The sequence below is a fragment of the Oryx dammah genome, unplaced genomic scaffold, assembly GCF_014754425.2.
Source record: "Oryx dammah isolate SB20612 unplaced genomic scaffold, SCBI_Odam_1.1 HiC_scaffold_23, whole genome shotgun sequence".
Lineage (NCBI taxonomy): Eukaryota > Metazoa > Chordata > Mammalia > Artiodactyla > Bovidae > Oryx > Oryx dammah.
In genome coordinates, this window is record NW_024070207.1 from 119,386,008 (window position 1) to 119,409,485 (window position 23,478).

General features: G+C 38.5%; 1 protein-coding gene across 1 annotated transcript; it reads left to right on the forward strand.

The window, feature by feature from the left end:
• Window positions 1-532: 532 nt before the first annotated feature.
• On the forward strand, window positions 533-23,165 carry FANCB (FA complementation group B). The gene is made up of 10 exons (XM_040265365.1): window positions 533-651; window positions 5,374-6,325; window positions 10,590-10,742; window positions 11,670-11,762; window positions 16,799-16,927; window positions 17,023-17,025; window positions 19,797-19,963; window positions 20,727-21,157; window positions 21,276-21,513; window positions 22,214-23,165. The coding sequence occupies exons 1-10, from the start codon at window positions 533-535 to the stop codon at window positions 22,626-22,628; spliced, it is 2,700 nt and encodes an 899-aa protein (XP_040121299.1). The 3' UTR covers window positions 22,629-23,165.
• The last annotated feature ends 313 nt before the right edge of the window (window positions 23,166-23,478 follow it).

Genomic DNA, 23,478 nt, shown 5'->3' on the forward strand with positions numbered 1-23,478 from the left:
TTCAAGTAAAACATAGTTTCACAAGTAAAAGCTACACCTTTGGTTTCACTACCTATCTGCTTTACTGATAAAGCTTAAGCTGCTCTGGGATACCTGTTTTCCCAGATCTTTGCATGAGTTGCCTAACAAGCCAGGAAGTCATTTGGCTTTTGCTAGTTTGTATTATCCAGTATCTCCAGTTGCTTCAGTAATTTTCTAGAAATTCTCAAAAACAATATAATAAATTTGATTTGAAAAGAAATGTTGTATAACAGATTACTCCCAAATTTAGTGTAAAACAACAAGCATTCATTATCTTAAAATTTCTGAGGATCAGGTTTTTGGGAACGGCTTAGGGGTGGTTCTGGCTCAGGAAGGCTTGACTGGAGCTGGGAGATGTGATCCTAGGAAGGCTCACTCACATGGCTCTTGGCAGAAGGTCCCAGTCCCTTGCTAGCTGTTGGCAGGAAGCCACAGTTCTGTGCTGCGTGTGCATCTCCACAGGGCTGCCCAAGTGTCTTAATGATATAGCAGGTGATTTTCCCCAGTGCAAATGATCAAGGAAGAGGTCACTGAGGAAGCCACCATGCTCTGTGACCCAGTTTGCTTCTATATTCTGTGCCTGGAAATGACTCATGATGACCAGGCCTCACTCAAGGAGAGGAGATTTAAGTGCCACTTCTTAATAACAGGAGTTTCAAAGAAATTTGTGAGGGTCTATTAAAACCACAAGTGATGTATTTGGAAGTTCGACAATAAGGTGCAGCATCTCCAATTTGAATGATCTGATATGCTTTTAAGTAGAGTTGCCTGTAAATCAAGTCATTTTAATAAAATGCAGGCTACATTAAGTTAAATGAAATGATTATGGTTCAGTGATACTTTTTTCTAATTGGATTGTTGGTAGATTTTTATAATCAAAGAACAAAACTTAAGCCTTTGGAGTTTGCTTCTCATTCAAAAGAGGAAAACTTATTACTTACTTGTACATGACCTCGTTTTCATTTATTTCTAAAGTACTTGATTTTCCTGGTGTAAATAATCCACAAATAAGAAAAGAGAGAGTATAAGTTAGAGTTATTTAAAGTGACAAGAGACCTTTCAGCATTCACAAACCATTAAGTATACAGTTGCTCTGATGTTTCTAAGATTAGGTACTGTATGAGCCAGAGCTAGCCATGATGATGAGAATGATAGTAGTTAACCTTTTCTAGCACTTTCTATGGGCCAGGCTCTATTTCAAGTGAGTTCTATTCATTAATTCTGGTACCTTGTAGGTTTGGCGCTGTTACCGCACCCTCTTACATAGATGTGGATGTGAGGTGGCATAAAGGGACTAAATAACTTGCTCTAAATTGCACATCTAAGGAAAGGCAGGCCCACCATTCAGAGGGTGCTCTGGTGGTTCTTAGCATATGCTAAGCATTTGGTAACTGTTACAGGAGTGACTCCTGGGGCCAAGCTATGGTGGAGGTAATGAAGATAATGGCCACCTCCTTCCAAAGGTCCCATGCGTGCACTGCTGCACTCCATGCCCCCGACCCTGCAGCAGGCCACTGCTGACCCATGCCTCTGCTGGAGACTCCTGGACACTCACGGGCAAGTCTGGGTCAGTCTCGTGGGGTCACTGCTGCTTTGTCCTGGGTCCTGGTGCACACAAGTTTCTGTGTGTGCCCTCCAAGAGTCTATTTCCCAGTCCTGTGTAAGTTCTGGCAGCTCTATGGTGGGGTTAATGGCGACCTCCTCCAAGAGGACTTATGCCATACCCAGGCCTCCTGCACCCAGAGCCCCTGCCCACGCGGTAGTCCACTGTTGACCCGTACCTCTGCAGGATTCGCTCAAACACAGTTCTGGCTGTCTCTGTGGGGTCTCTGGGTCCTGGTGCACACAAAGTTTGTTTGAGCTCTCTGAGCATTTCTGGTGGGTATGGGGTTTGATTCTAAACACGATTTTGCCCCTCCTGCCGTCTTGCTCGGGCTTCTCCTTTGTTCTTGGGCCTGGGGTATCTCCTTACAGTTTCTCGAGCACTGCACAGCTGCTGCTTCATCTGGTCCCATCACTTCATGGCAAATAGATGGCCAAACAGTGGAAACAGTGGCAGACTTTAGTTTGGGGGGCTCCAAAATCACTGCAGATGATGACTGCAGCCATGAAATTAAAAGACGCTTGCTCCTTGGAAGAAAAGCTATGACCAACCTAGACAGCATATTAAATAGCAGAGACATTACTTTGCCAACAAAGGTCCACTAGTCAAAGCTATGGTTTTTGCAGTAGTCATGTATGGATGTGAGAGTTGGGCTATAAAGAAAGCTGAGTGCTGAAGAATTGATGCTTTTGAACTGTGGTGTTGGAGAAGACTCTTGAGAGTCCCTTGGACTGCAAGGAGATCCAACCAGTCCATCCTAAAGGAAATCAGTCCTGAATTTTCATTGGAAGGACTGATGCTGAAGCTGAAACTCTAATACTTTGGCCACCTGATGTGAAGAGCTGACTCATTTGAAAAGACCCTGATGCTGGGAAAGATTGAGGGCAGGAGGAGAAGGGGACGACAGAGGATGAGATGGTTGGATAGCATCACTGACTCAATGGACCTGAGTTCGGGTGGACTCCGGGAGTTGGTGATGGACAGGGAGGCCTGGCGTGCTGCGGTCCATGGGGTCGCAAAGAGTTGGACACGACTGAGAGACTCAACTGAACTGACCGAAGTGACTCAGCATACATAGCCAGTGAGTGAAGAGACTTCACCATCTTTTTCTTATGTGTTTTCTCACATGGGTTCAATGGAGGGGGTGTTCTTTGTTCTTTATTCTGCCCTACTAATTATCTCAAGTTGCCTTTCTTATACCCAGTCTTCAGAGCAAGGGAATACGTGCCAGGACAATGTAGTGGTTAGAAGTATAGGGTCAGGAGCCAGAGGGCCCCTCTTCTAAATCTAGTGCCATTGCTGATTAACTTTGTAACCTTGGGAAATTTTCTGACCTTCATTAAAATACAGTTTTCTCATTTAAGAGGCAGGGCACCTAAAGCCAGTGCTCTGGGACAACCCAGAGGGATAGGGTGGGGAGGGAAGTGGGAGGGGGGTTCAGGATGGGGGGGACACATGTATCAGTTCAGTTCAGTCACTCAATCATGTCCGACGCTTTGCGACCCCATGAATCGCAGCATGCCAGGCCTCCCTGTCCATCACCAACTCCCGGAGATTACTCAGACTCACATCCATCGAGTCAGTGATGCCATCCAACCATCTCATCCTCTGTCATCCCCTTCTCCTCCTGCCCCCAATCCCTCCCAGCATCAGAGTCTTTTCCAATGAGTCAGCTCTTTGCATGAAGTGGCCAAAGTACTGGAGTTTCAGCTTTAGCATCATTCCTTCCAAAGAAATCCCAGGGCTGATCTCTGTGGCCAATTCATGTTGATGTATGGCAGGAATCATCACAATATTATAAAGTAATTATCATCCAATTAAAATAAATAAATTAAAAGATGGGATATTAAGAATACTTTACAAGAACATTTGTGAGTATTAAATAATGCATGTATTGTACCTGGCATACAATAAGCATGAACAATTTATGGCTATTTTTTAATTCTTGTGTTCATTACAATATCTAATCCTCTTTTTTTCTACTTTGAATAAGAATAGTGACTTCCTTAGGATGTAAAACTGCATTGCTTTTGCAAAATAAGATTTAAATTTTATTTCTATTACTCCTATGAAGAGTTTTTTTTTAAGTCATGTTACAGCATTTCCTGGTTTCCACCACTCCCCCCACCCCCATCCCCCACCTCACCGGGCTTTCATTTTGGCTATCAAGTCTGTAGAAACTCCTTTCTCAGGGAGGCAGAAACCCAAGCACCTGGGCTATGGGAGCAATCTAATATGAATCCTTGACTGACTGAGATGTCATTGTAGAGAGGCTAAGACGTAGAAGGAGAAACCAGGTTAGGACTGTATGTTTGAGAGACAGAGGTAGAACCCTTAAGAAATTCTCTGAGCCGGAAAGTTTGCAGTTCTTTATAATGGAGCACTTGTACCTTTTAATAGATGCTGTTAACAAATTAACTTATCTTCTGTGATGTGCTTATTTGCCTTCTTTGCAAACTGTGTTTTTTAAGGGCTCTACAGAAATGACATTTGGGATACAGATTTTTTTAAACTTTTTATTTTATATTGGAGTATGCAGGAATGAATATGAATTGCAGGACACATTGGGCTTCCCCAGTGGCTCAGCGGGTAAAGAATTCCCCTGTAATGCAAGAGACACGGGTTTGATCTCTGGGCCGGGAAGGTCCCCTGGAGGAGGGCATGGCAACCCACTCCAGTATTCCTGCTTGGAGAATCCCATGGACAGAGGAGCCTGGCGGGCTACAGTTCAAAGGATTGCAAAGAGTCAGACACGACTGAAGCAACTGCAGCACATAGTCGATTAACAATGCTGTGTGATTTCAGCTGGACAACTGAGGGACTCAGCCCTGCATACACATGTATCCAGTTTGTTCTTTCTGGGGCTATTAGTAGTCGTTCTCCACTCTTCTCGAGTAGCATATTGGACACCTTCCAACGTGGGAGACTCATCTTTCAGTGTCATATCTTTTTGCCTTTTATACAGTTCATGGTGTTCTCATGGTAACTATACTAGGGTGGTTTGCTATTCCCTCCTCTAGTGGATCATGTTTTGCCAGAACTCTCAAAACTCTCAGCTCTGACCTGTCGGTCTTGGGTGGCCCTGCACTACATGACTCATAGCTTCATTGAATTATGAAAGCCCCGTTGCCACAACAAGGCAGTGATCTGTGAAGGGGATACATGTATCCATTCCCGCCTAAGCCCCCCTCCCATCCAGGCTGCCACATAACACTCAGCAGAGTTCCCTGTGCTATACAGTCATTTCTTGCTGGTTATCCATTTTAAATACAGCAGTGTCTACATATCTATCCCAAACTCCCTAACTATCCCTTCTCCCCATCCTTTCCCTGCCCCGCAACCATAAGTTCATTCTCTTAAGTCTGTGAGTTTGTTTCTGTTTCATAAATAAGTTCATTTGTATAATTTCTTTTTAGATTCCATATATAAGGGATGTCATATGATATTTCTTCTTTTCTGTCTGACTTAGTGCAACAGTCTCTAGGTCCATCCATGTTGCTGCAAATCGCATTATTGAGATACAGGTTTTGATAAGTGTGACATTGTTAAGATAGCATAGAAAGCTAAAAAATGTTAAGAATGTTTATAGTTACCTGTGTAATAGTTTTCTAACAAAAACATGTGTTTTCTTTTCAGCTCTGCCTACTCAGTGGCAGTTTCCCTCATTTCATTTTTAGGTTTAAAAGCATCAACTGGAATTGACTTACTTTCAAAAACTGGACCAACACAAATTGGACTTGATACTGTAGATTCACTAGCAAACAAGCAATGGCATCTAATGAACAAGAAAGGTTCTGCTGTTATAATGGAGAAGTCCTTATTTTTCGTTTGTCTGAAGGAAATTTTGTAGATAAAGGGCCTAAGAAAACACCTGTGTTACATGTCAGAAGAATGGTATTTGGCAGAGGACCAGGGGGATTTGTTCAGAAATCCGCTGGATTCTTTAGCATAAAAGAAGAATACTCTCATTTAAAAATTATGTGTTGCAACTGTGTTTCAGATTTCAGAACTGGAATCAATCTGCCTTATGTTATGATACAGTGCATTAAAGAAGAGAACATTTTCAAATATTTTCTACTGTTTCTTCATGGTACCAATAAATTTGAAAAGTGTTTGAGTTTTAGACTAGGCTATGAGATGAAGGACAGTATAAGGGTCCTTAATGGCCCTTTAGTTTTATGGAGACATGGTCAGACATTCTTTTATATCTCTTCTCAAACTGGCAAAGTTGTCACTGTGTCTATGAACTTTTCATCTGTTGAGTGGGCAGGGGAGATTGAAAATCTAGGTATGGTTTTGTTAGGACCAAAGAGATGTTATTTATCTGCAGAAGGATGCACTCCAAAGCCTTCAAAATCAGATTATGCAACTTGGAATACCCACTTTTGTGCATACTCTCTTGAAAGGGCAGAAATAATAAGTGATACATACATTATCCCTCCTGCTTATACCAGCATGATAACATTTGTGCATGTCTGTTCAACTGAGATTGTCAATGACCAGTTAAGAATATCTCTGATTGCCCTTACTCAAAGAAATCAGCTGATTTCATTCCTGAATGGGACTCCTACAAGTGTGTGCCAGCTTCCATTTGGAGATCCTTGTGCAGTTCAACTTGTGGATTCAGGTGGAGAAGACCTCCTTTTCATCATATCCTTTAAGTCCAGTGATGCTTGTGCTGTTTGGGAAAAGAGCTTTCAGGTATGGTACTTATAATCATTCAGTTGGCATCATCTTAGCCCTACTAAGCATCCCTACACTTCGTAGGATTCATCCTAGAGTCTTATTATCCAAACTGATTTTTAGTCCTGGACTTAAAAGGAAATCATGTATGTTACAGCATTCCTTTTTCTTAAAATGATTATCTGAATGTTATTTAATAAGTTTTGCCTTGCCATTTTGAGTCATAAAACCCTTGAGTTTTTGGAAATACATGAATACATAACTATAATTATTATCTATCTATTTGTCTCTTACCATAACTGTTTCTAATTTTCATTAATGTGATAATAATTGGATTTGTATTTTTACTCAGAACAAGACCATAAGCCTTTCTGGAAAACTCAAATCAGTTGTTGAACTCTGAAAAAGTTGGTAGTTGTCGTTTTAAACTTGAAATCTAGAGGAGTTCCTTGAAACCTGTCATTATCCTTTTAGAGACAAATGATGGTTCTCCAGAGAAAAGCAATGTGTTAATTTTTCCAGAAATTGTTGCTTAGAGAATTGCATTATGTTACATTTTGAAACTCAGAGTTGTCCTCTGAAAAAGCATTCACATTTTATCTATATATAGTCATGTCTTTTAATGTAAGGTTTGAAATTGCTTTAAAATACTCACTGGTATTGAATGTTCAATAACAAGTAAAAAGGTGTAGAAAATGAAAAGGAAATTGGAGGATTGGAATCATGTGTCTCCAATAATATCTCTCTGACCCTGATGTTTTGTTAACATTGCATCCTCCTGGCATAAGATGTTTATCAGCACATTCATTTATGTGTGCTGAAGTGTTACTAATTTGAGATCTTCCAAAGCAGTTTTTAGTACATTATATAGCTTTTTAAGTTCTTGTGCTACTTTGGAAAACAAAAAGCAGCAGATACTACCTTCCTTGGTGTGCCCTGTCCATTTCATTAGAAGCTCAGTTAAAATTTCTCTCATTGTATTATCACCTTGATATGAAATATTGATAAATGTTTCAGAAAGCTTGAAAGGCTTTTTTTTTTAATTTGAATGTGTATACGTGTGTTTGTGTGTGTGGAAATAGGTTGAAATTATGTTTTATGAGACTTTTCCTTGTAGACTAGATTGCCTTGATGCTAGTAGGAATTATGTGACCATGTTCAACCTCTGCAACACACAGAGGACTTAAATTCTCAAAATGAAAATCATTTGAAAACTGTCCTGTTCTTATTTTGAGAGCAATCTATAAAGCTCATCACACTTTTCTTTCAAGGTTTTGTAGGAAGGTAGCATTTTCTGTTTGAAGAAGTGGTGTGGGGAAAAGCATCTGTTAATAGTAAAGCCTATACTCCTTATTGGGTTAGAGTAGTGGGAAGAACACTATTAACCTTGGGTTTCAATCCCAGATGAACACCATACTAGTGTTACCTTAAGGGATGTATTTACTTTTTGTGAACTCATTTTCTGTCTGTATGAATTTGCAATCATCCTGCCTCGGAGAGAGGAGAATTCAATAAAATGACGTTGTAAAGTGACCTGGACAGCACCTGGTACTCAAGACAAGCCCAGAAGGTGGCAGCTACTATCATGTTGGACGAAGGCTAGGGCTATCATCAGCAATGGTGCTTACCTAAGGTTCCCTCTTCACCTGGCTAAGGAGTAGTAACTTCCTGTCTCATTTATTCAGTGGAATAGTCCTCTCTTACTTGAAATAGGTCCCTTGCTCGGACACCATAGAGCTCTGCCACCGACACATTACCCAAGGCAGAAGACTGTATCACTGTTTGTACGTGGGCCTGTAACTGGTGGGCTCCCTGCTTTGAAATCATATCCTACGGTTCTTTTTCTACACTAGACCACCAGGTTATTTACCTCTGTCTCTACTGACAATCGCTATGCTACCTTTTCAGGGATTCCATACTTCTAAGCTGTTCTCAAGTGCCCAGTACTGAATGCTCAGGAGCTACATCCTGATACCTACAAGTTAAGTGCTTCTAGATTGTCTCTGATACCTTGCCACTCTGGGAGTTTCACAGCTCCTGTCCCTGTCATGGTGTTTGTTTATACACACCTACTTAAAAAGAAAATGATGTAGCTTATGGTAAAATATTTGATTACTTTAGCAACAAGAATAAAGGTTAAGAATCTACAGATAAAAGGGGGAATAATCGTGTCAGAAAACCTGAGTTAAGGGAAGTAATTGCATTTGAGCAATTACACTTCGTTTAGCAGTTAAGAGAAATAAAGTAAATACAGGAGGTTTTGTAATTGAATGGAACATACTATTAAGGGGAAAAATATTTTTCTCATTGCCTAGCGAAAGGAATTTCCTGTTTGTGGTATCAAGAGGTTTTAAATAGTAAAATGAATACATTATTGAGTAATAAAATGGTGCCTTTGATGGTTTTGCCCCCAAATGGGAGAAAACATCAGATGCAGTCTTCCTTTGGGTTGGCTATGGATTTCATCCATCCATCCTTTTACTACTTCATTGCAAACAGGAATTAAGGCAACATACAAAGATAGGTGAACTACAAATAAGCATAAATTAGAATAAATAATGAAAAGCAAGGTTACTGTGTTCTGAGATCAATGCGTCATGAAGGCCCTAGTCCTTAATCCAGTGGTAGGGCTTGAAAGAGAGAGCTGAGTGTGGATAAAAACATGATTAGCTTTTCTCCTAGGCTTTTTCTTTTGAGTAGAAATTATCTCTGCAAGTTGGGGCAAGTATCCTTGTAGCAGGCATTTCAAAATTGAGATCATTGTCAAGTATGTGTGCAACAGATAGTGGTGTGTTGTCAGGTAGAAAGAGGCCAGTATGTTTAGAGGCGTGATGTCCAATATGGTCAGTAGTCACTGGCTCCAGGTGGTGATTCAGCATTTGCAGTCTGGCTGGTCAGATTTAGGATGTGCTGTCCATGTCAAATACACAGCAGATTTCAAAGGCTTGGTAGAAAGTGGGAGTAAAATATTAATAATTTTTCTTGATTCTGTTGAATTGAAGTGATAATATTTTAGCTAGACTAAAATGCCTTTTAAAAGTAAAATCACCTTTTTACTGCTACTAGAGAATTTTCTTTTATTGGCTACTGGAAAATTGAAAGTCATGTATGTGCCTTGCGTTTGTGGCTCATCTATATTTCTTTGGGACAGCCCTCTTCTAGAGCTAGAGATTGCAGGTGTCTGTACATGCATGCGCGCATAGCTCTGTGGTGTTTGTGTGCTGAGCACATTCTTATTACCAGTGTCTCTTGGCATGGTTCATTATAATGCATGCTACTCGTGGTGGGGTGGTGGAAGAAAGGGAGTGGGTTTACAAATAAGCTTTCTCCCTGATGAGTGAAAACTCACTGTTTTGAGTGAAACATCACTGCTTTGGAATTAGCCTTATAGGGGAAAGATCGATATTTGATTATGTAGCTTGAAGAGTTTTATGTATTCTTGCTTGAATGCAAGCTTCCCTCTACCTGGAAGATGATGTATCCATTCTTCTGGGTTTCTGCATGGGGTTTTCAGCTTTTCTGCCTGAGGGAGAAGGAATTTCTGATCCCTCTGTGTTAGTTTTCTAGGGGATCAATCTGGAAGCCTTCAGCTTTTGGATCTTTAAGAAGTTGTCTTCTATTTTAAACTTGGAATTTCACGTTCTGGTATAAATCTAACAAATCATTCCGATAGGCTGTGATGATTCTAGGTGCCCCACTATTAGGATCCCTTCCCTTCTGTGCCCCACATAATCACTCTGTTCTCTCCTACCAGAATTCAGCATATATTAATTAATTATAATTTCATAGGGACTCTTACTCTGCTTTGAGAGCTCTTAGAAGTGTTTGCTAGTACCTTCTAGTTACCTAACGCAACTGAATTCCTTGTGTAATTGGTTTGGTCATAAATACATATCCACTAAGGCTTATGGAGTGAGGGTTATCCTTAAATTAACCAGTTAGAGAAAGAATCTTCACTAGAGTTAGTCATGAGAAGTGTTAACATTTATAAATTATAATAAAAATTTTATATAGGAATCAGGAATGTGACAGCCCCTGGAGAAATGTTGATAAAATATTAAATATAAGTATCTTGCTGTCTACAAATTTATGACTCCTTATGTCTTCTGATCTCCCAATATCTTTATTTTAGTTTGGTTCTTAGTGTTTGCACTACCATTTTCATGACTGACTTGTAAGATCGAAGGTGACCAAGTGGATCTACGTGCAGCGAAAGGCTTTAGCTCACTTTCTATGTATTCATGTGTCCTTTCTTTGTTCCTTCTTTACCACTCTCTTTCAGGTCGCTGCCAAGTGGGAGAAGATTAGTTCAGTACTGATAGATGACTTCTTTGGAACTGGAAGGGAACAAGTACTGCTACTTTTTAAGGACTCCTTGAATTTAGATTGCTGGAGTTCCTTTGAAATAATAGACCATGACACCTTAAACTGTTTGGTAGGTTCTGTGTACTTTTTATACATTACTTTAAGAATGTTTTAGAAAATGTGAGTACTTTAAAGCTTTTGACTTACCTTTAAATATTTGTTTCATACTTTTGACCCACCTTTTAAATATTTTGATTGCATCCTTAAAAATACATACATTGAATCTTTTAAATAGTATATTGACTCTCCTTTCAACAAACATTATGAAATTGTATACCAAATGTTATACAAACTATACCATTACTGTTTTTGGTATAAATTTGAAATACAGTGTATCTGGTATTTGCTCGTGACAATACTGTAAATTAACTTCATCATTGCTTCTGAAGAGCACATTTTATGCCAATAAAGCATGGTGATATTAGATTTATTAAGGAATAAAATCAAGTGAAAGTGCTTTATTAAAAGAAGTAACAGTTCACAATGTGTTAAGATCTTGAACGTAAGAGAAGTAATACCCTGAAAGTTTCAGACCTATCTTAAATACCTCTGAGCCTCAGTTTTTTAATTAGTAAAATGACAATAATTCTAATTCTCTCTAGTTAGGACATTTTATAAAAACCTAGTAAGCTGATACTTTTTGAGGCAGTATACAAATGTTCCATGGGTGGTGTGTGGTATTCATATTTTTCCTAGTTAGGAGAAAATGGTGTATATTGTGGCACACTGCTTTTTGGATAAACTTTAATTGTATTTTGTTAATCTTAGGAATTTTCAGTTTATTTCAAAATTTCAGTTTTTTTTTATTTTTTTCTGTTTTATTTATTTATTTATTTATTTTTTATTTTACTTTACAATTCTGTATTGGTTTTGCCATACATTGACATGAATCCACCACGGGTGTACATGCGTTCCCAAACATGAACCCCCCTCCCACCCCCCTCCCCACAACATCTCTCTGGGTCATCCCCGTGTAATGTGCTGTTTTGTTTACTAGAGTGAAACGTTGGATTGCAATGAAGATGACCTATTTGACGACAAACATGAGAATTATTATTTGGTGGTCCTACCTCTGGAAAGAAGATTGAAAGTTAGTGTCTGTTTCCTTTTGCTTTTTTTGGATTAGTGCTGTTCTAAATGAAGGAAGGAACATTGAACGAAAGGTCCTTAAAGTATAAGCAATGCAGTGATTGGGGGAAAAAGAAATGGTACAGGTTATCTCCTGCTTTTCAAAAGTTTGCTTTATGCTACTTTGCTTAATGCCATTTTGGTTTATGCTACTTGGCTTTTAAGAAAGACCTCCATTAGCAAAAACTGTTTTTGCTAGCCAGAAGAAATCTGAAGAGGAGTTTTGCTTTTATAAAAAAAGGGGAAAGCGAAAAATAGTGTTCAGCGTTTGTTTTGCAACAAGCCATTGCAGCACACATCCCAAGCAGCAAGAGTAGTCCCGCCAAGCTCCTTTTCCAGACCTTATCTCAGCCTCTCAGCAGCCAGCCACCATGGCTTTCACCTGGGTCTGTGAGCACCTGGGCTCTATCTCGATTTATTTGGTGCTGCTGCTGCTAAGTCACTTCAGTCGTGTCTGACTCTGTGCGACCCCATAGATGGCAGCCCACCAGGCTCCCCCATCCCTGGGATTCTCCAGGCAAGAACACTGGAGTGGGTTGCCATTTCCTTCTCCAATACATGAAAGTAAAAAGTGAAAATGAAGTCGTTCAGTCGTGTCTGACTCTTATCGACCCCACGGACTGCAGTCTACCAGGCTCCTCCGTCCATAGGATTTTCCAGGCAGGAGTACTGGAGTGGGGTGCCATTGCCTTCTCCGTTATTTGTGTCCTAAGGTAATTGCTTCTTTGCTTTACACCATTTCCTCATGGCGTACAAAAGGTTTCATAGGCATGCTCTGCTTTTGGTTAGTGGGGGAACTCTGTATTTCAAAGGATCTATTTCATTTTTTCGTAGTAAGATTGTGAAAATTTGATAAGACTTATAAAACATAAACATCTGTCTTTTGGAAAACATGTTTCTTGTAGTTTTAGGGTCAGTATACCATTACTCTTTTAAAAGAGCAGTAAATATGATGAATGATGACATGTTCCAAACATGAATAGTTTACCTTCAAGCCTTCAAGTTTTCCATACAAAGCTCTCTAAAAAAGATTTTGATATTTTCCCAAGTGTACAAAGGTACTGCATATTCCCTGTAAAATACTCAAACTTTAATGCCAAGAAATATTAAAAAGAGACTAACAATTATCTTTAATTCTACTACTGTGACATAACCAGTGTTAAAACTCTGACTTGCATATTCTTATTGATGTTTTTAATGAATATATACAAGTTTACGTGGAAATGTGATTATAAGATGCCTGTTCTCACATAACCTGCGTTTTTTTATTCATAAAAAATTTCAAATATACAGAAAATTCATAGAATAATACAGTGATCTCTAGTTACTTTATAAAAATCATATTTGCCTTATCTGTTTCTCCTTGTGTGTATGTACATGTATTTGAAAGTTGCAAATATTCAGTATTTCACTCTTATGTGTTTTAGCAGGAATCTCCTAAAATAAGGACATTCTCCTGTGTGACCCCAATACCGTTATTCACTTAGAAAGTTAATATAATCTCTTAGTTTTATTTACTATTCAGTCCATATTCAGAGGGCTTCAACTGCCACAAAAATGTTTCATATGGCTGCTTTTTTCAGGATCCAGTCAGTGTTTGCACTTGATTATTATATGTCTCATTGGTCTTTTTCTCTAGAATAAGCCCTCCCTACCTTTTGAAAAAAATGACACTGCTGAGGCCAAGCCAGTTGTCCCTCCTTTTGGATTTGTCTGACTGTTTCCTTGTGTTGTCCTTTATGTCTTTCTGTATCCCTGGCAAAGTTTTTTGGTGAAGGGCCAGTAAATATTTATACTTTGCAGGCCCTTAAAAAGTTTTTTTTGCAAGTATTTTAATATTAAAGTGAATTCACTAAATACTTAGTAAACAGATATTAGATGTAAATGTGAATGGTAGATAAATAAAGCATCATAGTGGACAAAGAACCGTAAAGGAAAAGGTAGATTACCTTAAAAACTTTTGTGCTCCAAACAAAGTAAAATAAAAAGATACATTTTATAAAAGGAAATTGTAAAATTTGACAGAGGATTAATATACTTAACATAAAATGCATTCTAAAACAGTATTGTTGAGCATTTAGAGTGGCCCAGTCTCTTGAAAGGAAGTTTGTTATAGCTATTAAAATGTGAATTGCATGTCTTTTTATTGTTGCAATTTCACTTCTAGAAATCTGTTCTAAGGTTGTACTTACACATGTAAAACTGATTTTACAGGAATATTTAAGTAGTATTTATAAACACAATTCAGTCAAAATCTAAATATCCATCATTAGGAGTATGGTAAATAAATTATGATTTAACTGAATCATGGAATACTGTGTAGCTGTCAAAAAGGATAAGGTACCTTTTTATACAATCTTTAAGGGATGCCAAATAATTTAATTTATGAAAGCATGGCTTTTAGAAATTCCACTTCTGACAATATGTCACTTAAATTTTTGAATCAACTCTGATAATAAAAACAACTTAAAATGGTAGTTGAAATATATATTTTTTAAGCTTCAAAAGCTAAAAATATTAATGTAAGAATAGATTAGCAGACCAAACTCTAAAGACTGAAACCCAGAGAGACAAGTAGAACACGATTGCCGTGGGAGCATTCTGTATTTAAACTAAAGCAGTAGTACCCTAGTCACCCAGCAAAACCAACATAAAGTCCTCTGCAGGAACATACATTTATCCTAGGCATCTTCTGAATCTCACAAATAATTTTTTAAAGAAAATGAGCCACCCACACGAGTGGGCGAGTGAGCACATGAAGAAACAAGGCATCCTAATTAATTATTCACAGAAAATAACCAAATACCATTTCTGTAAACAAGTATCCACATGTTACCACTGGCTCTTATTGTGGCTAAAAACATTTCTAAGCGCTGGAAGACCTTTTAGAGATGAAGAGATCTACCCTCTTCACCATTTTGCATACAGGGAAGCTGATGGAGAGCCAGAAATGTGAGGTGGTTTGTGGAGCTGGGACTGGAGTTCAGCCTACTGTCTTTTCCCTCTATAGTTTATTTTCCAGCCACTCATTGAAGGGGATAAGGCAAGGCCAGGACCTTGAAGACACTTGTACATGTGTCCAAGAAGGTTCACAGTGTTGGTGGTAATGCTCCACAACTGGGCCCAGATGTCCACCAGCGGGAGGAGGAGAGGGCAGCTGGGGTAGTGAGCTGATGGGATGCTGCAGAGCAGTGACAGGCACGAGCTACAGCTACTAGTGAGAAATGGATGAGTTGAAAAGTGAGCGCATACAGAATGACTCCACCTACAAAAGTTCAGAAGCAAAAGACACACACAAATTAAACATATTCTTAGGAGTTGATATGATGATGGTAAAATGATGAAGAAGTTATCTTGAAAGGGGAGAGTAGTGTTACCTCCAGTGGAGAGAGGTTCTCGATTGGGGAAGGCCCATGGGTTGCTCTGAAAGTGCTGCTTTTTTGATCTGAGTGTAGTTCCAGTGGTTTCTACTTCATCCTTAGTCTGTGAATTTTTTTTTTTATCTTGTGCACTTTTCTGCATGTATGAGAGTGGTCACAATAAGAACAGGAAAGCAAGATTCAGTGTCACACAGTACAGTGTGCTCCTGTATTTGGTTTGGGGTGGGTTTTGTTTTGGGGGAGAAGAATGAAAACACACCTTAACATACACATGGGAAAGTTCTGGCAAGCTAAACAATCTTTTGTCTTTACCAGTGGGATTGAGGGTCTAGGAAGGGAAAGTGAGATCTCTTTGTATGTTGTTTCAATACATTGTCATGGGCTTATTTCATAGTTTTATAACAAAACTAACACCATAGAACATTTCAGTAGTCTAATGACTCATGATTTATTCTTGGAGAATTGGGATCATGTTGACAAGAGTCAGGAAGCGAGAACACGGAAAATTTCTGAGGGGGTCCTCATTGTCAACCTGCCCATGTGTCCCTCTTCTTCCGCCCCCTACCCCTCCAGCATTTTCAAACTTGGTTCTGCACCTTGGGCAGGTACATCTCACGTCCCCTCAGTCATGAATTACTCAACCAGTGAGTGATGGAGTGTGAGTGATGTGGAATCCTCAGAACTAGGCCAACATAGGAAGTTTTAAAATATTAGCTAGACACTTGATATATTTTGTGCAATGAGGTAAGATAGGGTTCAGTCTTCATTCTCCAACTTCTATTCATTGATAAAAGGAAAAAAAATCTGTCTTAAAATGTAATTTAAAAGAAAGGCAAATACAGGATGTATCTTGTTTTTTTTTCAATCTAGAAAAACATATATTAAAAGCCAAATTAATACTTGAACAGTCTCAAATCACCATCTGCAATGAAACAGCTTCTGAAAGTTCAATGGCGCAACTCTTTAAATTTTAAGAAGTAAAATATATTTCATGAATGTTTTATCCTTACTGTTGATATCTATTTATCTGGTATAATAACAGGAACAGGTTGCTCTTTGCCCACTGAGAGCCATTTTATCCCCCTGGTAGTTAAGAGTTAACCCCAGCATCGAGTTTATTTGCACAAAAATAAACATGTGACAGTTTGGGATCTGTTATATGTTACCTTTAAAATTTTGCTGTAAAGGTCATATAAACAGATGATTTCAAGCAATATTAAATCAAAAGTAAGCATTTCTATTCATAATGAGACATCTTGTTCTTGCAGAAATTATTTCAATAAGAAAAAGTTTTCTTGTTGGGGTAGTCCTTATTTTTTATGCATATTGATTAAATTTATTCATATTCATATCAATACTTAACTCAGTTGTGAAACGTGAATACACTGACATTGTCTCAATTTGATATGTAAGCTATTGCATTTATTTGCTATATTATTTTCCTTTGTAATTAGAGATTTTGTTTTTTAATAAAATAGTTTTGCTCTGAGTATTCATTGCTATCTATAGGAAAATGAATTAATAAGCAAATTTGGAGAAGATACCTACTTAATTATTAGTATATTTGGTTTTATTTGAAATTATATCTCTGACAGTGGTTTTTCTTTATGCTTTATAGGTTGGTTTCATTTCTATTTGGAAATTACAACAGCATCTCTTGCTTAAGGAAAAAATTATATCAAAATCTTACAAGGCTTTAATGAACCTGTTTCGAAGAATAGATGATAGTACATTAAGTGCAGAGGAGGTAAAGTTAAAAATGTTACCATTTTGTCATTTTACGAATTGAAAATCTAAAAGCTATTTAAGAGTTATTTAAATTGGAATACTGGAATGTATTAGAAAGTGCTGTTCAATGAATCAAGAAGCACAATGGCAGGGATTGTGTAATGGTGGGCTTTTATGACATTGAAAACTGGTTAAAAATCCAATATTTTAACCAGTTTGCAAATTATTCTATATGATATTAAAATCTCAGTTGTCAGCCACCTTGAGGAACAAGTTGTTTTTTTTTTTTTAAAGATGTAACTATTAAACTGTTTATTTGTATAGTTTGAATAGAAATTACTCTTAAGTGAATTACAGTTAGCCCTTGAACAACATGGGTCAGGGGCTCCAGCCCTATGTGCAGTTGAAAATTCACAAGTCGCATTACTGTGGACCCTCTGTATCCTTGGTTCCCCATGTGCAGATTCAACCACCCAGGGAGTATGTAGTGCTGTGGTATTTACTATCGAAAAAAATTCACATATAAGTGAAAGTGAAAAGTATAGTCACTCAGTCATGTCTGACTCTTTGCGACCCCATGGACTTTACCCACCAGGCTCTTCTGTCCATGGGATTCTGGAGTGGGTTGCCATTCCCTCCTCCAAGGGATCTTCCCGATCCAGGGATTGAACCTGGGTCTTCCACTTTGCAGGCAGATTCTTTACCATCTGAGCCACCAGGGAAGTCCTCACATGTAAGTAAGTGGACCTGCATAGTTCAAGCCCTTTTTGTTCAAGGGACAACTGTATATGTTTTCTGACTTCTTCAACAGAATATATTAATTATTATTTCATTTTGTGTTAATGGTGACATAATTTCATCTTTAATATAATGATTGTTCTTTTAGTCTGTTGTGTGATTCATTTCTAAGAGTATTTATTCCTCTAGTTAATGTCCCTAAATTGCTATGCCTTTTCAGTCCTCCTATTTGCTTTTTATAATTTTATTTTCATTTTCCTTGTGGTTGACCATCATAAGAACCTCTTCAGGTACCTTGCAGTTACTTATGCCAGTGTGGTAGTGTAGAATATTAGCAAAAACTGCTTTGACTTCATAAAAAATAGTGTTTATACATATTTGTTTCATACAGAGAAAAACAGTATGGTTGAATTACAGATAAATCAAGACAAGCTGGACATAAACACACTTGAAGTTGCATATTTTCTTTCCTCAGGCGACTTTAACATCTTACTCTGACTTCCTCTAAGATTTACCATTCTTATAATGGTCTTTGCCTTTTGTCTGTATTTCAGTCTTAGCAACGTGAGGATTTTGGCCCAAAATGATTCCATTAATGTAAGAAACAGAAGCACATCATGTTGCATTTCTGTGTTACTATTCTCAGCTCCTGGGGACCCTCATGCAAGTCCTGTTGAAAGCCATTGTTCGGTCTCCCCATTTCCCTTTCTTACTTGAGCCCAGTGATTTTGCTGATATTAGAAAAGGGGAAGAAAGGTTAGAAAGTAATGCATTGAAATCACTGTCTGGAAGGCATTGTTTTGAGCCCTTTACATTGCTATCTTTAAAAGCAATTCTGGCAGGTAATAAAAATTTCTGTTTCGGGTAAATACCCTGCCTCAAATCTCACAGCTAGTGGCAGAAGTATCAAATTCCTAGGAGCACATTTAGTTCACTAGAATGTAGATGCCCATATCTTTTTTCAGTAATTACCATGCAGAGGGGCAGTGTAGAGTAATAGTTAATATGCACCATGGGCTCTGGAAGCAGTTGGCTCCGGTTCATATCCCAGCTCTGCCTCTTGTCAACTGTGTGACCTGGGACAAGGTACTTAACCTCCCTCTGCCTCAACTTTTCCTTATCTGGGAAATGTAGATAATAATACTACCAATGCAGGGTACTAGAGTTATTGTGATGGTTAAACATATTTTTATGTGAACGGCATTTAGAACAGTGCCTGACATATAGTAAGCATTCAGTAAGTGCTGTGTATTTTTTTTTATTATTGTTACTCCTCCTCCTATTTACATTTGTATTATAAATCCATATGTCTGTGGAAATGAGTGAGTGTGTCCTGGACTTTTAAGAAGAAAACTTTACCATCAACTGTACTTGAGTTAAAAAAAAAAAAAGGAAAAAGAAGAAAATTTTAGCAATAACTACACTTGAAAGAAAAAAAAATGAAGAAAAATTTCACAAATATAGTTTAATCAGTGTTATTCATACAAAAATGTCCAATTCTAAGTTTAGTGTTAGTCATTGATAAAATAAAGATTGCATTGTCTTCAGCATGCCTTGGGCACATTTTGTCAGATTATTTTTCAAAATGGACTCAAGGTTATATCCCTGCTGGCTCTGTGTTGGGTATCCAGAGCCTTATTTACAGTTAGGCCATGCTTCTTGATCCAAGGGTTGTTGTTGTTCAGTCGGTCAGTCGTGTCCAACTCTTTGCAGCCCCATGAACTGCAGCACGCCAGGTTTCCCTGCCCTTCACTATCTCCTGGGGTTTGCTCAAACTCATGTCCATCGAGTCAGTGATGCCATCCAGCCATCTCATCCTCTCTCACCCCCTTCTGTTCCTGTCTTCAATCTTTCCCAGCATCAGGGTCTTTTCTAGTGAGTCAGCTCTTCACATCAGGGGCACAAGGATTGGAACTTCAGCTTCAGCGTCAGTCCTTCTAATGAATATTCAGGGTAATTTCAAGTAGATAGTTAATTGTATGTTTTATAAATTTTATTTTAGTGAATTATGTATTATCTATATCATTGATAATTTACTTTAAAATATGTAAGCTGTAAGGCCCAGCCAAAAACTGGTTTACATTGTATTTTTTGTTTTGCTACATTTGGTATATTTTTGTAATCAGTTATTTAAACGTATTTTTCCATAGGAATGTCTTGTTACTCTTTGTGGTGAAGAAGAAAATCCTGTCTGTACGTTTGACAAAAAGTTATCAGACAAATTTCAAGATTTAGAACGGCTAGTAGAGAAGATGTGGTATCGGGTAATAGAAGATAGCTTGGTTATTGGAGTGAAAGCCACATCTTCTTTGAAGGTGTAAGTAAATTCTAACATGATAATGTCATCTTGATCTATGGAATAGCACTGTCCAACAGAAGTATAATGCATGCCACATAGTAATCTGAATGTCCTAGTCATCATATTAAATACAGATAGAGGGGTTTCCTTGTGGCTCAGTGGTAAAGAATACACCTGCCAGTGAAGACACGGGTTTGAGCCCCGATCTGGCAAGACCCCACAAGCTGGGCGGCAACTAAGCCTGTGTCCACAGCTCTTCTGAGCCTGCGCCATAGAGCCTGTGTTCTGCAGCGAGAGAAGCCACTGCCATGAGGAGCTTGTGCACCTCGCAACTAGAGGGTAGCCCCTGCTCACGGAGACTAGAGCAAAGCCCGCACCCAGCAAGGAAGACCCAGTGCAGCCAAGATAAATTAAGAATGTTTTAAGTGAGTAGGGTTTTTTTTCTCTTATTTAAGAGGAAAGGTGAAAAATCTACCCTAGAAAGAAAATACTGGCATTATTTTACCTTTCCTTTCTCTTAAAAAAAATTCCCTTTGTAAAGTCCAGCATATTTACAATGTTTTTGCTTTCTGGTTTCAAGAGAAATGCTATTACAGGATCTTTGGAACTATGTTTGCTTTTAGACTTAATTTTAAAATCTATTTTACATTTGAAATGATGTTTCCCAGGAAAAGAGAATGAACAATCGTTTTTTTTTGTTTGTTTGTTTTTACTGTTTAAAGGCATTTAATCATCTGGTTGATGACCTTTTAGACTTAACTGAGCTCTGTGTTTTTTACAGGTCCCTGAATCATGTGACTTTATTGCTATCAGTGGATCAAGGTCCTAACTCCACCTTTCCACTTATTAAGTGTCAAAATAAGATATTTAAGTTGACTCAGAATTCATCTCCAGTACTGAGCTCAGTGCCATATGAAGTAAGATCAAAGGTAAAAAGAATCAAGTTGAGTGTTGATAGTAAAGAAGAGAAAGAGGAAAGCGTTGTTTGTGAACAACCATTGAAGAAAGAGTATGTACAGATGATTACCGCTGTAACAGCTCTTCCACCGCTTTTAACATTCAGTAATTTTTGTTGTACTGTGCTGCTACAAATGAGAGAGAATGGTAACTCCTCTGAAGCTCATTATGTTCAATGTGGCAGAATTGTTTTAAGTGTAGAAGATCTTTCAAGTGGGAAATACGTGCTGACATTTCCAGAGAAGAAACCTATAGGTAATTTTTGTGGATCCTTTTTAATCATATACCTAATTGAATCAGAAAATTTTAAGAACTCCTTTTATGTGATCCTGGACAGAGTTTAATGACAGTGCTTGTGATGTTTTTGCTGTAGAACACATGGAAGATCTCTTTACACTTCTTGCAGCATGGCACAGAGCTTGTTTTCAAATCACATCACCCATGTTTGCTCTGACTTCAGTGAGGGTATGGCTCTTAGAACACATGAAGTGTGAAGTCCTCAAAGAATTTCCAGAAATTTGCTTTTGCAAAAGGCCAGGAAGTTTCTATGGGACACTCTTCAGTTGGAAACAAAGAACACCATTTGAAGGAATTTTAGTAGTCTATTCCAGGTATTTCACGTCAAATTGGCATTGGTCCAGGGAAGTATGTGTGTGTGTGTGTGTGTGTGTGTATTCCAACAAGGATCCCTCTGGTAGTGTTCTGTGCCATTGTGGGGCATGTCCAGGTCATCACCTGGTACAAGGTGAATAAACAGGTGGTCTCACTTGGAAACTGAAGCCATTTTAATTATGTTTGTTTTTGTTTTTTTTTTGGTGGGGTTGATTAGGTAGGGTGTAATAATTTTAGGATTTCCCTTTGCTCCCCCACAATGAAATTTTACGAGTATAATTTTGATTTTATGACTCAGAGAAAAACTTTAATCAGGAAGCAACCTAATCGGGTTATTAGTCAGTACTAACTGAATTGGTTAGGATATATATACAGTTGTTCCTCTGTATCCACAGAGGATTGGTTCCAGGACCGTAATGGACACCAAAATATGGATGCTGAAGTTCCTTTTATAAGCTGGCTTAGTACAGCCTGCCCTCCATATCCATGAGTTCCAAATCCACAGATTCAACCAGCCACAGGGCTGACTGTATGTGATTACTGCTGTCTGAATTGTATCAGTGACCACCTGCATGCATTATAAGTTCTATTCATTACTAGAGGATGTAGAAAGGAATGGTAACTGATTATTACAATGTGTTGTACCTGACCATTTTGCACTAAGTTTTGTAATAGTGTGTTTGGTTTCTTTTATTTCAGGAATCAAACAGTTTTGTTCCAGTGCCTTCATGATCTCAGCACAGTTCTCCCTATAAACAGTTTCTTCAAATATCTAGAGTTAGAAAGTGAGGATTTTCTAATTGGTCATTTGGCAGCAGCTTTGGAGAAGGAATTGGTCACCCTTGCTTCTCCTTCTTCTGCCTTAGTGAAGGTTGAAACGAGCTTGGTGCAGAATTGTGAAGTAAGCAAAGAAAAGAGTAGTGATGATGTGACTGCTTTATCAGACATAGAGGAAAGCATCTGTCTCTACAGAAAAGAACTTCAGAGAGAAAAGGAGCAAATGTTGGGGACGAACTTAAAAGTGAGTGGTGCTCTTTACAGAGAAATGACTTTAAAATTAGCTGAAGTTCAGCTGAAATCAGACCTTGCTGCCAAGCAACTGACAGATTTATAATTATATTCTCAGTTTGATTATATTTTAGAATATTTTTCCCTGCCATAGTGCTTTGGTCCTACTTTTTCATTTTACATTATATGCCTCCTCTGTAAAATGAAGATTGAGGCTCACTGTAGAATCTTTGGTTTTGAAGACGCATAAAATAGCCTGCCTTAGAGCAGCACTTCTCACCTGGGCTCATTTTGCCTCCCCAAATGGGCAAAGGGATATTTGGCTGTGATTGGAGATACTGTTTGGTTGTCAAAAGTAGTAGTGGCGGTTGGGGAGAGCAAGAGGTGGGTGCTATTTGAATCTACTGGGTTGAAGCCAGGGATGCTGCTAAACTTCCTACTCTGCACAGGACAGCTCCACAGCAAGGAATGATCCAGCCCAAATGTGAGTACTGCTGGGGTGGAGAAATCCTGCCTTAGCGTTTCCACTTAACACACAAGTGATGGAACAATATTTTGTTTTAAATCTTCTAAAGAACTTAAATAGTCCTTTTATTACTTTCTGCTTACTGAAATCTTGTTGTTATTGTTTAGTTGCTAAGTTGTGTCCAACTCTTTGCAACCCTGAGGACTGTAGCCCACCAGACTCCCCTGTCCACGGGATTTCCCAGGGGAGAATACTGGAGTGGGTTGCCATTTCCTTCTCTAGAGGATCTTCCCGACCCAGGGATCTAAGCTGCGTCTCTTGCATTGGCAGGCAGATTCTTTACTGCTGAGCCACCAGGGAAGCACCCTAGTAAAACCTAGCATATAAAAATCAACTTCAAACAGATAAGGTTTTCAGGATTCAGAAGATTCTGTAAACATCAAGCCCCTGTGGAAATTTAAATGGCAGAGTGTCTAGGTGAAACCACTAA

Excerpts from the sequence above, each read along its gene's own strand:
- FANCB (XM_040265365.1), top strand. The coding sequence starts at position 533 with ATGATCAAGGAAGAGGTCACTGAGGAAGCCACCATGCTCTGTGACCCA. Across the intron at positions 6,326-10,589 it reads TTTGGGAAAAGAGCTTTCAG|GTCGCTGCCAAGTGGGAGAA; the intron begins GTATGGTACTTA and ends ACTCTCTTTCAG. Across the intron at positions 21,514-22,213 it reads ATTTTAGTAGTCTATTCCAG|GAATCAAACAGTTTTGTTCC; the intron begins GTATTTCACGTC and ends CTTTTATTTCAG.